Source organism: Staurois parvus, unplaced genomic scaffold (assembly GCF_062004578.1).
Source record: "Staurois parvus isolate SC_StPar_1 unplaced genomic scaffold, SC_StPar_1.0 ptg000636l, whole genome shotgun sequence".
NCBI classification, from domain to species: Eukaryota; Metazoa; Chordata; class Amphibia; order Anura; family Ranidae; genus Staurois; species Staurois parvus.
In genome coordinates this window covers 11,234,339-11,253,015 of record NW_028318432.1, presented here as the reverse complement: position 1 = coordinate 11,253,015, position 18,677 = coordinate 11,234,339, and the positions used below count along the sequence as shown (strand labels likewise).

Sequence of the window (18,677 nt, the reverse complement as noted above, 5' to 3'; positions counted from 1 at the left end):
CTGTGTTTTTCCTCAGGGTTTAATGCAATTCTGTCTGGTCTGTACCTTTTTTAATGTTTTTAGCGAACAGTAGAAATCACATTCAACTGTACTTGTTTTGTAATGTTGAAGACATTTCACCACTCATCGGAATACATAACTGGATTAGAGATTGGCTTTTAATATGTGCCAAGAGCTAAACTTGAACTTAAAATCTGCCACAAGATAAACTGAAAATTATCTGGCATACTGACTGAAGTAAATTGTAGTTTTCATTAAACACTGCATATAAATGTTATCTGAATCCGTTACACAGGAGTGTTACCAGTTGTGCAGAATGATTGTCTAAGTCAAAACTTGAATCTCAATCATTCTTAAATGATTTATTTGTCTAGAACTTTCACTCACATGTCCTATTTAGCCCTTAAAAGAAACATATGTAGAGAGGTGAGATGGAAGCAAAAGGCAACTAAAGACATCTAGTTGTATTTTGTTCCTTTAGCTTTCAACAAAACACCCAGGCTCATTTCTTGTTTCATTTGGTAGGAATCAATGTACTGTCTTTCTTCCCAAGGAGGAAATGCAACTTAACCAACACCTGGTTGCCAAAAAAAAGTCTTCTGGGCATGTGCTTCCATGCCTACTTGCAGCCTAAATAATTGATGGATTGGATTTTCGCTGCTAAACTGGAACCAATTGAACCCATTCCAAAATTCACAAATAGTCCAACTAATTAGTGTAATCAAATGAGGGAATTTATCAAAACTGGAGCAGGCGGAATCAGGAGCAGCTGTGCAAGGCAACCAGTCAGCTACTGCCTTCAGCTTGTTCAGTTAAGCTTTGAAAATTAAAGATAGAAGCTGATTGACTGCCATGCACAACTGCTCCAAATTCTGTCTACTCCAGTTTTGATGAATTCCTCTCAATATGTCAATGAGTAAAAGAGGAAAGGGGTTTACCAAACTTGTTGTAACTCCTAGAAAGCATCATAATTATGAGTTAAAATGACTATGGAGATCCACATTTCGGTAACTAATACAAGCACGTTAATTATATCTCCTACATTTTGCTCAAACTTTTAGTAAAATCTTCAACTTTTTTTTTTCCAGTTCTCTACTAGTCATTTAAAACCAACTAAAAATGACCAGTCCATTGCATCTTTCTTTCATGCATACGTAGCAAGCTTCATAAATTTTTATCCTACAAAAATCCCCACTTCAATAGATTTTTGTGAATAAAAATGATAATGTATAAACAGAAGCATCAATAATGATTCAGACTTTGGTCACAGAAGAAGAAACATTCCCTTCACTTTATGACCATGCTGCACCCATCTTGAACTTAAAGCGGAGCTCCCCCCAAAAGGGGAAGTTCCACTTTAAGCCTTTGTCCCCTGCTCCCCATTAAGGATTGGCACCTTTGGGGAGCGGGGGGGAGCATGTAACCAAATTTGACAGGTACCCGCTGCAATCGCCTAGGCGATCGAAAGTGGAAGTTGTCCTCCTACCCTGCCTCCCCTTAGTCTTCTGGGACATGTGACAGCTCCCAGAAGACTAAGGGGCCATTCACAAAGCGCAGCGCTTCTCACGCTTGCGCAGTGGGCACCTAGCTGTGAAGCTGCAAACTGTCACAGTTGGGTGCCCACACTGAAGAGAGGGAGAGAAGATGGCTGGTCAAACCAGTGGTGGTGAGGACACCGCTGGACCGAGGGACAGGTAAGTGTCTGTATTTTAAAAGTCAGCAGCTACAGTTTTTGTAGTTGCTGACTTTTATTTCTTTTTTTCCAGGTAGAACTCCGCTTTAATCAAAGCTGGCCATAAACCAGTATAATTTTGTTTGCATAGTAATTCTGAGAAATCGTGTCATAGCAGTAAATCTTGCCATCGCCATCATTGAGTCAGCTAATTTTGTTCAAAAGCCCTTAAAAATATTAATCTATATCTGCTACTTGAATAGAATTGCACATGCGCATTACAATGTGTACAATTTTTCTTCATTTCACATTTCAATCATTTGAGAAACATTTTTGCTTCTTCAAATTTTCTTGTCACCATGGTTGAAAACGTCATCTCTTGTGGATCACAGAAATGCTTACAGTCAATTTCTCACTAAATTAAGTAGATTGCACCTTTATAACATATATTCTCCATGTTTATACAAGGTGTCTGTGCAGAGTGATAGCCACCATGGAACATTTCTGCACTCCTCCTGGCTGCAGAAATTTAACTCCACCAAATTCACTGCAGGTATCTAATGGCAGGAAGCTTGGCAACCACACCATAGCCACCAAATCTGTGGAAGGAAGCACCATGGCTTCAGGGTGGGGAGTGATTTTTATGCAATATAGAGAGATAATTTGGCTTTCGTGTATCAATGATCAGTTACAGTCGGCAAATGTACAACAGAAGACCATATTCCTTTAAGAAGAACCTTACTCTTACCATAATAAATAAAAGTGTACATCTTTAGTTAATGCAGGTGACCAAACCAGAGAATGTCCCACTACAGTACTAGTGAAAAGAACCTATACTCATTGTATTAGAGATAAATGTAATTCTGCCCAGCATACAATAAAAATTTAAATGTGAGAAAATATGTCCTACCTGTATCCTGTGTTAACAGTCAATGTATCTGCAGCCAAATGTTTTCAAGATGTTGGATTCTCATATCAGTTCGCTATAGGAGAAATCCTGTGATCTGCTAACAGTTTACAGCAATGAATTTATTGAGAACCTGAAGTCATGCCCACATTCTGCATCTGTATTTGAAATCTTCAGTGTTGATAGTGTTGGGGTCAAATATAAATATATATATAATGTATTATTTTTTTAACTCAAAATGTATGTGCATCTGTAACTTATACATTTTTCTTTTGCTATGTGCTAGAATTTTTTTTTTTCAATGATCATGTAGCTGGGCCTAAAGTACACGTGTCCTGAATGAAGCACAGGGGCTGCCACTGCTAACCACACTCTGAAACTGCTAGTTGCCTGGCTGTCTTCACTTTATTAAAGCTTCAGGCCTAGAACAAGCATTCGGTGTAGGCTTGACAGAAAAATGTCAGGGTTCCTTCATGGTTAGTGACTCAGCCATTCATCCGCATGATAGCCAGGGAGCTGATATTCTCAGCCTACATATTTCTCCCTTGAGAAGAACCATTCATATCTTGTCCTATGCAAGAATATGAATATCTGGTTGAAAAAGTTAAACTTGTGCAGTCATATTTATGAAACCTTTCTATTCAGCTAAATCAGACTTGTAATTGTACTCTAGGCAAACCCAGAGCTGCGGTTTAGGTCAGGGCAGTGTAGTAATGTCTGTAATATAGAGATTCAGTAACACTGTGACATTGCTAGTAAAGGTGGCCCACAAGGCTAGTAAGAATATAGACTTAAAGTGCACCTGTGCCCAGATTACAGACTTTAAACTCTCTCTACTACCTCTCTAGCTGCTTTTAATGTGAAGTTATTCATCTCAAAGATCACAATAAAAATTCTAAAGATAGTTCCGGTCTGTTATGGCCTCCTTCACACAGGCAGTAGAAATGGGTGGTTCAGTTTTTGCCACTCTCCAACTGCCCACCAAAAGTCTAACAAGGCAGCTAGAGAGGATTGTACACATTGTTGAATATCAACTTTTCTTTTATTAAACATGTTTTATTTATTTTAAGAAGTTCACCATAAGGCCCCTTTCACATGGGGTGGATCCACTTTGCTCAGCAGGGAATTTGTCCTCTGATTCCCTGCTAATCAGACCTTATGCAGAGCGGACACAGAGCCCACCCTGCTTTATGGCCAGTCGGGTGTAAATGGAACTGCCTGTTTACACACGACTACCTACACAAAAGAGGACAGATACTCTTCTGTTTGTTTTTAGTGGACCAGACTGGCGGTAGTCCATTTATACCCACTGGTCCATACAGATGAATAGACTGTCCAATCAGGTCTGCCTGAAAACTGACAGGCGGACCTGATCTGAACAGGTGCCAGCTCCCACTTCCGGTCGGATTGCCGCAGAAGTCCCCCCCCTTCCCCTGAAGCCTTCTGGGACACATCACAGGTCCCAGAAGACTGAGGGACAATTCACAAAGTGCATCAAGAACCCAGCCTGAAAGCTTCACTGCCGGGTTCCCTTACTTTAGATGCTGGTGCCTGGACCCCAAGCCAACTGAAGAATCTGATCGGGTGAGGACAGCACTAAATCCCTGGACAGGTACAGTCAGGTCCATAAATATTGGGACCTCGACACAATTCTAACATTTTTGGCTCTACACCACCACAATGGATTTGAAATGAAACAAACAAGACGTGCTTTAACTTCAGACTGTCAGCTTTAATTTGAGGGTATTTACATCCAAATCAGGTGAACGGTGTAGGAATTACAACAGTTTGCATATGTGCCTCCCACTTGTTAAGGGACCAAAAGTAATGGGACAATTGGCTTCTCAGCTGTTCCATGGCCAGGTGTGTGTTATTCCCTCATTATCCCAATTACAATGAGCAGATAAAAGGTCCAGAGTTCATTTCAAGTGTGCTATTTGCATTTGGAATCTGTTGCTGTCAACTCTCAAGATGAGATCCAAAGAGCTGTCACTATCAGTGAAGCAAGCCATCATTAGGCTGAAAAAACAAAACAAACCCATCAGAGAGACAGCAAAAACATTAGGCGTGGCCAAAACAACTGTTTGGAACATTCTTAAAAAGAAGGAACGGACCGGTGAGCTCAGCAACACCAAAAAACCTGGAAGACCACGGAAAACAACTGTGGTGGATGACCGAAGAATTATTTCCCTGGTGAAGAAAACACCCTTCACAACAGTTGGCCAGATCAAGAACACTCTCCAGGAGGTAGGTGTATGTGTGTCAAAGTCAACAATCAAGAGGAGACTTCACCAGAGTGAATACAGAAGGTTCACCACAAGATGTAAACCATTGGTGAACCTCAAAAACAGGAAGGCCAGATTAGAGTTTGCCAAATGACATCTAAAAAAGCCTTCACAGTTCTGGAACAACATCCTATGGACAGATGAGACCAAGATCAACTTGTACCAGAGTGATGGGAAGAGAAGAGTATGGAGAAGGAAAGAAACTGCTCATGATTCTAAGCATACCACCTCATCAGTGAAGCATGGTGGTGGTAGTGTCATGGCGTGGGCATGTATGGCTGCCAATGCAACTGGTTCTCTTGTATTTATTGATGATGTGACTGCTGACAAAAGCAGCAGGATGAATTCTGAAGTGTTTCGGGCAATATTATCTGCTCATATTCAGCCAAATGCTTCACAACTCATTGGACGCCGCTTCACAGTGCAGATGGACAATGACCCAAAGCATACTGCAAAAGCAACCAAAGAGTTTTTTAAGGGAAAGAAGTGGAATGTTATGCAATGGCCAAGTCAATCACCTGACCTGAATCCGATTGAGCATGCATTTCACTTGCTGAAGACAAAACTGAAGAGAAAATGCCCCAAGAACAAGCAGGAACTGAGGACAGTTGCAGTAGAGGCCTGGTAGAGCATCACCAGGGATGAAACCCAGCGTCTGGTGATGTCTATACGTTCCAGACTTCAGGCTGTAATTGACTGCAAAGGATTTGCAACCAAGTATTAAAAAGTGAAAGTTTGATTTATGATTATTATTCTGTCCCATTACTTTTGGTCCCTTAACAAGTGGGAGGCACATATGCAAACTGTTGTAATTCCTACACCATTCACCTGATTTGTATACAAATACCCTCAAATTAAAGCTGACAGTCTGCATTTAAAGCACATCTTGTTCGTTTCATTTCAAATCCATTGTGGTGGTGTATAGAGCCAAAAAATTTTGAATTGTGTCGATATCCCAATATTTATGGACCTGACTGTAAGGGGTTTATTTACTAAAGCTGGTTGACTCAGAATCTTGTGCACTTCTGCATGGAAACCAATCAGCTTCCAGGTTTTATTGCTAAAGCTTAACTGAACAAGCTGAAGTTAGAAGCTGATTGGCTACCATGCACAGGTGCACGAAATTCTGAGTCAACCAGCTTCAGTAAATAAACCCCTAAGTGTCCTTATGTTTAAAGTCAGCAGCTACAGTATTTGTGGCTGCCGACTTTTATTTTTTGGGGGGAGACTGGAGCTCCTCTTTAACATATCGCAAGGCTAAATTTATCAGTCAACATGCAGATGTGAGTTTCCTTTTACTCCTTTAAAGGGTATTACTTTTTCTGAATTTGTTGAACAGAATTCTTTGTGTGATGTGATGTTAATGATTTTCCTTTGGAGCAAAATATGTAAATGTTCTCTATTTATGCACCATATTGGCCCTTCACAGAACATTTATATTCCAAACTAGATTGGAGTTTTGGTGACACCTGTTTCTCTTCAGTAACCAGTAATGAATAGAGGGAAAATAATTTAAAAATGATTGCTAATATAATAATAAGTCTTGGAGAAAGCTATCTACATAGAATGCCATATAAAAATTGGTGTACACAGGCTGTGCAGATCTGAAGATTGTGTCTGTGTATTGCATATTATTTGCTTGTCATCATCTCTGGGAAGTGTTTATAGGAATGCCATCATGTGACTGCACACATTCATTTATAATCGTCAAGTGGATAAACCTTCCCAAGACGTTTGTTATGTAGGGAACACTTTGTGATCTTAGGATCATCATTTGTTTTCAATAATAATCTCTTTTTGTTACAAGGTTGTATAAAGTTATTTTTTCCATTGTTTGTCATGGTGATAATTCAAACGGCTGCCAGAAAGTTATTTTGAAAAGTAGATGTGTTTCTGGCGGACAGTGTCTTTTGGGAAGGCTGTGTGTACCCTCCATGGTGGTCTGTAGTATTGGAGCATTTCTAGACACAGGCACCAGTATAACCCAGACCTCCCATTACATTGCTCTTTGGTTTTTTTAAAGTCCTAGTGCACCTGTTTTAAATTTTCTATCCTTGTCATGATTGTTCTACAGTCTTGTTTTCTTTTCGTTTAAATTCTACTTTCTGATCCTTTGCTTTATGAAATCTTGTAGTTGGTTAGATACACACGTTACCCATGTTACACAGCATGGAGATAGTATTGGGTTGGGCCAGGTAAATGAATCCAGTTGTATGTTTTTGGGGTAGTACAATGACTGTGGGCCTGTAGGAATTAGGAATCATTTCTAATCCACACACAGCTCGCACAAATATTTTCATTCGGTTCTTGAAGTAAGTGAGAACAATGTTTTCTCAGTTAGTTATAGCACAGCATTAGTCTCTATCAGTCTCTGGTTACTCAACAGCAGTTTCAGGTATACCAACAGCAGTCTGTATTAGTCTTTTGTAAATTGAAAGCAGGCTATAAGGAGATAGCTTAGTTGGCCTTTGCAAACAGTTGCTTTTCCTTGCATAGACAAGGAGACAGCATCTCTTTAAAGTAACCTTTACTGTGGGAGTATGGAGGCTCCTGGAAATGCTATTTCACTGGCTGGCACGCTGATCTTAGCTCTTCAATACTATCCTAGACACGCACATGGAACAAGTATTCAGGTCGTGTGTTCTGAATCCATTCTGTCTTTTTCTGCATGTGTGTCGTAAGTCAACAATTCAGAAGGCATTTAAGCCAAAAACATGTCGGCAACCAATTTTTTCGGAAGAAGGTACATAGTTACTACAAAATTTGAGTTGTCCAGTAAAGAGTATGGCTTATGTCAACTACATAGAATAATCTGTTAATATGCAAGTTTGAAAGAATTTTGTTCTTTAGACCTCAGATGTGTGAGTAATTGCCGAATGTCTAAGACTTTGACTTTCAGGTTTATGTAGAATTTTTGTAAAAATTTGCAAACAAGAACCCTGTAGGTAAGTATAAGCATATATTTATTTTCAAGGGAACACTGTGGACATTTTAACATGTTTTTAAGTGGACAAAAAGTGTTTGCCCTGTGATATCCCAAAGCAGGTGAAATACAAATCTTAATGATGATTATATATAAATACGTTTTTCAAGCAATTAACAATTTGATCCTTAAAAAGTTTAAGTTCTTCATAGATAAAGTATACTGGTTAAAATTGAAAAACATTGTTTTAGAATGAATCGTCTTTAAATTGTAATGTTTCAACCCAATGTATATGTCTTCAAGTTGGTTCAAAGTAAATGGAATGGTAATCAAACCCAATCGCTATTAGCTACATACGGTAGGGCAATTGCAAGAAGGATGAGTGCACCTAAACATAACAACCAATAATTTTTATGAATCAGATCAGCTAATTATTTCCTTTTAGTTACTCTAATTTGTGGCATATCCATTTCAGTATTGCTTGGAATTTTTTTTTTTTTTTTTTTTTTTTACATCTACTTGAATATTTACCTACTGAATGTTCAAAATTATTGAATTCCTTAATGCATTTGATTGCAATGTTTCCATACACTTGTGTTCCATGTGCCATATTTTTGTTCATTACTTTATATGTTCTATGTTACGTATGCAAGATTAGATGTGTGAATGTAAAATGTATATCTTGTGTAACAGTTTTAAATGTGCTCCCTATTACACCATAAGCAGTTTCCTTACAATGTAAATGCAGTTTTTTAAAATTCATACCACATCCAAGAAGCCAATATTTGCTTTATAGTCTCCCCATAAAGCTGTAGTACCAGTTAGCCACAGTTTTGTGTGCCCAGCCGCTCCATAAGTGCTGCTTTCTATGGCTGTCTGGGATTTATAAGCGGCTTTTTAGTGATCAGAACTTGAAGAAGTAATTTCTCAGTCGGCACTTTTAAACCATACTTAAGTAAAAGCAGTCACGGCTGGATTTTGTTCGGGACCGGCCTGTAATGATTTCTGTACTGTTACATTTGTTAAAATATTTATGAATATTATATTTATGAAAGAGCACTGCAGACATCCAGGCTACTCACGTTCTGATCTGAAAAATGTGTTTTTGTTTCAGCCGGTTTTCGGAGAAGTTTTCGTCTCAGCAGGAAAGACAGAAAAACAAATAAATTCATGTACGAATGTAAAAAGAGTGACCAATATGATACAGCAGATGTTCCGACCTTTGAAGAAGTGGCATTGTATCAACGACAGCCTAATGAGAAATACAGGCTGATAATCTTGGTTGGTAAGTACAGGCTTTTTGTTAAATTTCACCCAACTTTTTTATTCAAGCCAATTGCTTAGAACTTTTGCTATGATGTCAAATATTCAGTTGCTCCATCTGCTAATAATTTTCCAGAGTTTTTCAATTTCTGAACTAAACCTTCGAATGTTGAAGCATTGAAAGCTCGGGGTGTTTATACAGCCAACATAATGTCACATTGTAACTTGGAAAGTATGGAGTAAACCACAAATAACAAAACGTAAAACTGATAAGCGGTAATACTATATGGCCCCTGTTTATTCTGCTTAAAATATGATTAGGTGTTGAAATCTAATCTTGTAATAATAGAAGTAGGAACTTTTCGCCATGGTCTTAGTTAGGTTTTCTTGAGACGTTTTCCGACTGCAGGGTCTAAGCTTGGATAGAAGGGTTTTTCATTGTTGAGCTGGCCTGAAGTAATCTCCTCAATAGCAATCAGATGGGGTTGGAAATAATGGGAAAAGTCCATTTTTCAAATGTTCTTTTATTCATAAAAAGAAAAACAAAACTGAGAGGAGGGAAGAGATTAAAATTATCTGTTTAAATATCAGTGTTGGACAGTATGCTTGAAGACTCAAGACTTGGTCTTGGATGATCATTGCATTCCAGTTCTTATCTGTTAGGTAATTGGACATGTTCAGACTTTTTCCAGGGCTGTAATAGCCTTGTAATTCAAATCAATTAACTGCAAAATCTTTTTTTTTTTTGTTCTCTATATGGTACATTTACTGTTGTCATAAAGTGTACCTGTAGTACATAAACAGCAGAGGTAGCATAATTTAGGTCAGCTCTACATATCAGCTATTTTGAGTGTATCTATAGCCAAAACTTTTTGTTTAGTTTTGGATAAGATGGAGAAGGATTAGAACATCAGTCAGGTTTTACTGCTGTTGGTGAGATTCCTTCACTTCTTCTAAAAACGTCAACGGGACAGGAAGCAATGAGAAATCTCCCTAACAGCAACACAGATATAAAAATGCTTTTTCTTAAAGCGTTTGTAAAGCTTACATTTAAAAAAAAATTAACAAAAATATTGTACTTGCCTATTCTGTTCAATAGTATTGCACAGAGTGGCCTCAAACCTCCTCTTCGGCTGTCTTCTTCTGGCACTGTAGGCTGCTCCTCTTCTTGGTGGGCCACCATAGAAACCTGCGGTCTCACTCCTGACCTTGGCTGCGTGCGTCTATAGACACACACAATGCGTTACGGCTCCGCCCTTTGCTCCTTCATCACATGATTCGATTGATAGCAGCAGGAGCCAATGGCTCCCCTTGCTGCATCTCTGTTCTTTGAATGAAGGGAGAGAGGAAGAAACCCAGTAGAGATGGGCACATTGCTGGATTGAGTGATGACTCAGGTAAGTAAGAGGGTAATACTAATATTGGGACATTTTTTACCTTAATTCAAGAAATGCTTTAAGGTAAAACAATGTTCTGTCTTTAGAACCACTTTAAGCTGCGTAGAGATATCTGCAACCTCTGTCAGCTTTTTATTAGTGTCTGTTTACTTGTTGCATATGTAGCGCCAACCTCGGAGGAGTCGCTTGGTAACTTTGGGTTCTCTGTTCTGTGTCTTGACTCTAAGAACAACTTCGGCCTCTCTGACACACCTGGTTGACTAAAAATCCCTGCAAGCACGAATAAATACACAAGCATGAAATACATTTAACTTGGCTGTGGGTTACTATCAGTAAATAGACGCACACTCTATTAGCGTTAAATGTGCTTAACATATTGATACAAGTTAGAATAAATATCAAATTGAAAATAAATGAGCATACAGCTGATTGATTCTGACACAGTCTGCTAGACAGAGTAATATCTATGTTAAATTGGTAGTATTTAGGTTTTTATACCCCTAATTTATGTTCTTTTTTTCTTACAAATAGACCTTCCTTTCGGTGGTATTTGATCGCCTCTGCGATTTTTATATTTTGCGCTATTAAAAACCCTTTGTGGACCAAGGGACGTATTTGTCCCATGTTTTTAATTGCCTGTATCATCTGATTAAGAACTTAAAATACTTTTTTTTTTTTTTTTTTTTTTTTTTTGGTTTGAGTCAAAATATTAGTTCTTATCAATAAATGGATCTAGCTTTTTGCCAGTTATTTCATGAAATGGCTTAGTTACAGCAACTGAAGTGTACGAACTTTAAAAACAAAAAATTGATTCTTTTGGCGTTCCGTAATCTTATGGTCCTCAAAGGGTTAACAAAAAAATACCAACAATTTTGGAAAAAAAAAAAATGTTTTTGACTTTTTGCTATAAAACATGTCCAGTAAGTAAAAAAATTAAAAAAATAAAATGTCATCATAAATTTAGAACAAAATGTATTCTGCTACATGTCTGCAAATGGCGGGATATATACTGGAATTTTTTTTTTTTAATACTAAATGCGGTGGTCAGTGACTTATAGCGGGACTTCGGCAGGCATTCTGACACTGGGGGGGAGGGCATTGATTAACTGCAACTGACTGATTATGTGAAAGTTATAGCGTCTACAAATGGCGGTATAGATACTGGAACTTCTTTTTTTATACTAGTAATGGTGGCGATCAGTGACTAATAGTTGGACTGTGGTGGGCATTCTGACACTGGGGGGGAACTGACTAACTGTCACTGATATCCCCAGTGACACTAATACAGTGATCAGTGCTAATAAAAAGCACTGACACAGTGTTAATGACACTGGGCAGGAAGGGGTTAACATGTGGGGCGATCAAAGGGTTAAATGTGTGCTGTTTTACTAACTGTGTTGTGTATGTTTTACTGTGTAAGCATACTGCTTATACAGCTTTGTATTGCTCTGCTATGCAGAGCAATACAAAGCAGCATGCTGGTGCTGACAGGGAGAGATCTGTATTGTTTACATACAGACCTCTCCCCTGTCAGTGTTACTCGGTGATCGCTGGGGAATCTCCGTCCGGGTCCTGGTGATCAACAGCTGTAAAAGCCAATGGCAACGCGGGTATGGCTGGTGCACTCCCCCGACCCGGAAATGCGAAATCACGTATATATACATGATTTTGCACAGCCCTGCCGCCGTAGTTCTGTTATAGGGTGGTAGGGAAGCGGTTGAAACCTTAAATTAGACAAATATTTTTTCGTTTTGGGTAGAAAATTTTAGACAAGTGTTAGAACCTTTGTAAGGTTTTATTGCTGCCTCTGTTCTCATAACTAGGCTGTTGACGTTTCAACAGTGTTTTGATGTTTCCATCATTTGGTGGATCAGAAGAATTGAGGTATCCAAAAATTAGCATTGAACTTCCTGTGTCTAGGCATTTCTTTGCCTTCAGTCTCCTAGTTGAATACCCCATATCTCACTGCTGGTGTTATGAGATTTGGTCACCACATTGCTGCTCACTGATCTTCTAAGGGTTTACTAGACAGAAAGCTGTACTTGAGAACCAGTACTGCATCTCCCTTCCTCTGCTTTATTCATTATTCTTCATTTGGCTCTGTGTTTCTTTCACTTCCCCTGCTGCCCCATGAATTTTCTACTGCCAGTCATCAGATCACCAGTTATCACGCTGCCCTGACACGAGGAAGCAAAATTTGTGACAAGTCTGAAATTAGTAAAGCCTAGTGCACACGATCAGAAAATCGCACGAAAAATATCACTTTATAAGCATTCGTACAATAATCTGATTGTTAATACACACCATTCGAGTGCTGATCAGGGCAGGTTGTGCAAGATTATCGGATTGGATAAGCATAAAAATGTTTCTGGTACAATACCAGATAATTCAATTTTTGTTTATTCGGTACAGTTTTCGTCCGAAAATACAATACATTATATTGTACAGCGCTGAGCAAACCACCTGGCGCTATATAAATACTGTATAATAATATATCACTTCCGAATTTCTATTCTGTCATATGAGAGTTTTCCTAACTTTAGAAAAAAAAAAGAAAAGGTATAGGGAGCCTACAGGCAATAATGGAAACTAGCCCATTACCCCCTGCTAACCTTTTTTTAGGGTACTGCTTCCACAGTATAAGCCTTTTTTTAATGCATACATAATTTAGAGACATTTTAAATGCTTTTTAAACATGTTAAACCTGCCCCATTTCATTGATTTGAATGGAGATATGCAGGTCATTGAACTAAAAATTCAGCATGTGTGAATATTTACAACCTATGCCAGCGTAACACATCTGGCATAATCAACTCTTGTTAGCCTATAATGATTTTTTTTAGAAGACTCCAGTTTCCTACTCTGAAGACATGGGGAACATGCGATCTGGTATGAACAAGCCCTAAAGGGGTAAAAATAATAATGTTCAGAGTAATGCACACGTAAAACTTGTGTTTTTGAAAATTAGGTCATGCCAACTTTGCAAGGCAAACTTTCAATTAAGCAATAACCACATTTTCCTGCCTTTTCTTACAACCACAATGTTGGCAACAGTGTCCCAAGGAAGTATATTATATTCGGGTATTCTGTGACATTGTTGTCATTTCACCAGCTCTTTTCCTGGCAGAACATCTAGAAACCAGCAGGATTCCAGTAAGAAAGGATTCTCATAATAAAGCGTGACAAGAAACAGATACTGTACATTACTACTTAACCCTATTCTATTAAAGAACTGTCCCAATCATAGAAGGATTTTGTGGATAACCATGCAAGCTTCTTTGTCATCACCCCTAAAAATTGGCCAGAGCATTTTCCTGCAAAAGAAGAGCCTACGCTCATCTTTAAAGCAGCTTGTGTCTTCTGCCTTTCACTCTGTTCAAGTGTTTGATTCTCCAACATTGGATAATATTACATAACAAGTGCTGCATTTCCATCTACTGGTCCTCTCATAGTCAGAGGACTCAGTAGTTAAGCAGGGGTCAGAGAATGGAGCTGTGGAGAGTGGCAGAGGACACAGGTATGTATCTGGCATTCCGGTACACGTTGAATGCTGAAGAGCCTGATAGAGGTTTCAGCGCTTGAACAGTGAGAAGATTGGAGATGGTATGTTAGGTAGGTACAGTATCATCTTTTTCAGAAAAATGCTCTGGCCAATTTTTGGAGGTGACAACATGGACTCTTGAATATATTAACCACTTGAGCTCCAGAGGATTTACCCCCCTTAATGACCAGGCCTCTTTTTGCTACTCGGCGCTGCACTAATTGAACTGATAATTGCGCAGTCATGCAATGCTGCACCCAAACGAAATTTACGTCCTTTTTTTCACACAAATAGAGCTTTCTTTCGGTGGTATTTGATCACCTGTGCGCTTTTTATTTTTCACGCTATAAACAAAAAAAGGTCAAAAATTTTGAAGAAAAACAATATTTTTTACTTTCAGCTATAAAAAATATTTAGTAAACTCAAAGTTGGTTATAAATTTAGGCCAAAATGTATTCTGCTCCATGTTTTTGGTAAAAAAAAATCCCAATAAGTGTATATTGATTGCTTTGTGTGGAAGTTATAGCGTCTACAAACTATGGTATAAATACTGCAATTTACGCCATTTTTCTGCTATACAGCGCTGCGCTAGTTTAACGGACAATTGCGCGGTCATGCAATACGGTACATAAATTAAATTTACATCCTTTTTTTCCCCACAAATTGAGCTTTCTTTCGGTGGTATTTGATCGCCTGTGCGGTTTTTATTTTTTGCGCTATAAAAAAAAAGGCTGACAATTTTGAGGAAAAAAAAAACAATATTTTGGACTTTTTGCTATAAAACATGTCCATTAAAAAAAAATGCAAAAATCAAATTTAGTCATACATTTCTGCCAAAATGCATTCTGCGACATGTCTTTGCTAAAAAAAAAACCCAATACGTGTAAATTAATTGGTTTACGTGAAAGTTATAGCGTTTACAAATGGCGGGAAAGATACTGGGATTTTTAATTTTTATTTATACTAATAATGGCGCCGATCAGCGACAATCAGCGACATATGACGGCGACCAGCGACTTATGGCGGGACTGCGGGACTGAGGTGGACATTTTGACACTGGGGGGAGCTGACTTGGGGTCACTGACATCCCCAGTGACACCAATACAGTGATCAGTGAAAAAAAACCACTGAAACTGTACTAATGTCACTGGGGAGGAAGGGGTTAACATTTTTAGTGTTCACTGTGTGAGGGGAGTGTTTTACTAAGGGGCGGGGGTGTGTACTGAACGGGGGGGGGGGGGGAGGGGGGAGCTGATCGAGGGAGAGAAACTGTATTCTCCCTCTGCAGCTTGGCGGCAAACTGTCACAGAGCAGGCTGTGTGTAAACAATGCAGCCCTGCTCTGTTTCATCGCGGGAAAACGGCCGGTAAAAAACGGCCGTGACCCAGCGGCGGGGACCCGCTGCTGACACCCGCGGGACAGGTAGGGCGGGCGCGTGCCTCGCGCGCGCCCCCTGCCTGTTTTGTAGGCACACGTTTTAAAACGTGCTTTTGCCTACGAGCGCCGCCCTGCCACCGTTTATATGCGGTGGCTGGGCGGCATGTGGTTAATATGTATATATATTTAGTAAATTTTTATGCCATTTTCTGCTGAATTTCACAAATGACATTCGATATTTCCCAGTCCCAGCCTCTGAAGAGGTTAATTTCTGATGTTCATACCTTCAACCAGTTTGGATTTTGTTTTAGAGGAATAGAATAGCTTTAGGGAACCCACATTGACATGGAGAGAAGTTACAGTCTCCAGCAGTCTGTGCAGCTGTTTGCAGGACCATCTTAATAGAATCATGGGCCCCGGGCAAAGTAATACACTGGGGCCCTTAAGATGGGGAGTTCAGTGTAGCACAGTACAGGGGGGTTCAGTGTGGCACAGTACAGGGGTAAGTAGCACTATACAGGGGGGCAGTAATCTACAATACATAAAAGGTTACCTCAAGCAGAGCTGCACAGGGAAACTGCTGGCAAATCTTACCTGTTCTGGCAGGATGTCATTAGGCTAAACATACAATACAATTTGGAATTAAATCTCCCCCCTCTACTTTCCCCCAGCAGTCTCCAGCGCTCTGCATTGGTTCAGGAAGAGCCCCCCCAGGCGGAGCATTTTACTGCCACTGCTTGTGTGGACAGATGTGTACTGCTTCCATCCCCACCAGCCCTTCTCTCTTGTCCATCTCAGGTGCTTACGTCACATTAAATGTACAGGGGAGAAGGGCCGGCAGGGATCCGAATCGTATCCCACCCACACAATTGAGACAATAAAAAGCTTTGCCTTGGGGGATTCTTCTTGAACCAATACGGAGTGCCGGAAATTGCCAGGGGAAGGTATAGAGTGGTCATTTCATTCCGGATGCTGCTGTCTCCTTGGCCAAGAATCTGGGATGCTGCCCATGATGAGACCATCTTGGACACCTTAATAAAAAGCCTATGACTATTCCGGCAAAGTATCCATATGTAATGCAAGAATTTCATTGAGCCTCCATGCACCTTGGGCACCCATGCACTAAGACAGCCCTTCCTACTGAGAGCTTATACCTGGCTGATTGTAGTCCTTTGTACTAGACCCAACAAGCCCTCCTTTGGACATTCCCATTTGAGTTTCAGAATGCCACTGCATGACTGCACCTACACAAATATCTGGATATTTTATTACTGTTCACCTAGCATGAACAAAATATTTTCATGTTTGCTAAATCTCTCTTTTGAGCCGTTCAAACTCAAATTGAGTAGGCCAGACTAACTTTAGCAACAGCATACAGGCCTTGGTCCACAATAACTGTAAGCATAGCTAGTATAATTGCTATAGAGCCACTAGTATAGCTGTAGACAGCATAAATAGATCTGCAGTCACCTAACAAAATAACATTCTGGGAAGTTCATGTCACATCATAGACAGCTATTGTTATAATGAATATCTTACATGCTGCTGGTTTTTAATAGGTGATAGAAAATGTATTTGCCTTTGCCAAAAGATAGTGTTTCATACAGTGCACATTTCCGTCTTTGAGTTAATTAAAACTAAATAGTAATTGCAACAATGTGTGAGCTAGACAAATGAACCTAATGCATTGTTTTTGGAGATTAAGGTTATATTGTAGCCAAAATCATTTTCCCTGAACCAAAGTCTTTCACGGTTCGGAAACCAAACACATAAAACTTAAAATAATACTAAATAGAATGTATATAGCAGGTGCTATCTGAAGTGATCTATAATTCTTATACACAATGAGAAGTATGTTGTACAGAACACTGTGGATTTTCATGAGGTGGAGCAGCAAGCAAAATATTTTTAAAATCTGCAGACTATGAAAAATGAAAACTTTTGCGTAGGTAACGGTAAAGAACAACTCTGTGTATCTAAAGAGGTGTCAAAACTCCTGTTAGGTTTTTATTGCAGGTTGTGACCTTGCTGGGTATATACACCCTCTCAGCATTCACCAGGGTAGAAAGTGATTTGGAAATCCAACATCTTACAGTTATAACAGGGAATAGGTGTTGAGATGAAATCATCCAGTAGGCGGACAATCTGTTTCAGTGACAGCTTCCGGAGATGGGATTTCCTCTCAAGACAGAAAATTACATGAAAACTCCCCAGGAGTAAACAAAAAGGCAAAAAGAAGATCATTCCCTCACTTTTAGGCTAGGTTTACATCTATACGTATCGGGATTGCAAGCAAAATGGCACACTTGCGCGACACACACTGAAACGCGTTGCTCTTTAGTAGTCGTGCAGCGGTGCCAATTATTTGTTAATTCCACCCTCACTCATCTGCAAACATGTGTGTTGTTGTGCACACCAAACCGCAGCACCGTGTGGTTCAGTGTGGCACTTTTTTGAAAAGTCAGGGACGACTTCCATGTTTCCTGGATGTAAGGGAGCCCATTGAAACTAATGGGCTACCCTACACACGATGTGCGGAAACACATCCGCGCTTAGCCACACCTGTGTGGTGTGAACCAAGCCCTAGTTGTATTTTAAGCACTTATTATATCTAACATGGTTACATGACATAAATGAATTACACACTGCTCACACAAATTAAAGGAATGCATTTTAATCAGTATAGCATCAAGTCAATTAAACTCCTGGGATATTGATCTGGTCATTTAAGTAGCAGAGGGGGTTGTTAATCAGTTTCAACTGGTTTGGTGTTAATGAAATTAACAACAGGTGCACTAGATGGGTAACAATGAGATAACCCCCCAAAACATGAATGGTTTTATAGGTGGAGTCCACTGACATTTTTTCCCCTACTCATACTTTTTCTGACTGTTTTTCACTAGTTTTGCATTTGGCTAGGGTCACTGTCACTACTGGTAGCATGAGGCGATACCTGGATCCTACAGAGGTTGCACATGCAGTCCAACTCCTCCAGGATGGCACATCAATACAGGCCATTGACAGAAGGTTTGCTGTGTCTCCCAGCACAGTCTTAAGAGCATGAAGGAGATTCCAGGAGACAGGCAATTACTCTAGAAGAGCTGGACAGAGCCGTAGAAGGTCCTTAACTCATCAGCAGGACTGATATCTGCTCCATTGTGCAAGGAGGACCAGGATGAGCATTGCCAGAGCCCTACAAAATGACCTCCAGCAGGCCACTGGTGTGAATGTCTTTGACCAAACAATCAGAAACAGACTTCATGAGGGTGGCCTGAGGGCCCAACGTCCTCTAGTAGTCCCTGTGCTCACTGC

At 39.7% G+C, this 18,677-nt stretch overlaps 1 protein-coding gene across 4 annotated transcripts in view; it reads left to right on the top strand.

Moving 5' to 3' along the window:
- MPP7 (MAGUK p55 scaffold protein 7) overlaps positions 1–18,677 on the top strand; it is a 525,083-nt gene that overhangs the window by 406,063 nt on the left and 100,343 nt on the right. For all 4 annotated transcript variants that reach the window (XM_089693824.1, XM_089693825.1, XM_089693827.1 and 1 more), the window contains one exon: positions 8,902–9,072. In XM_089693824.1, coding sequence (XP_089549950.1) covers positions 8,902–9,072 — 171 coding nt within the window. The remainder of the gene's footprint in view (positions 1–8,901; positions 9,073–18,677) is intronic.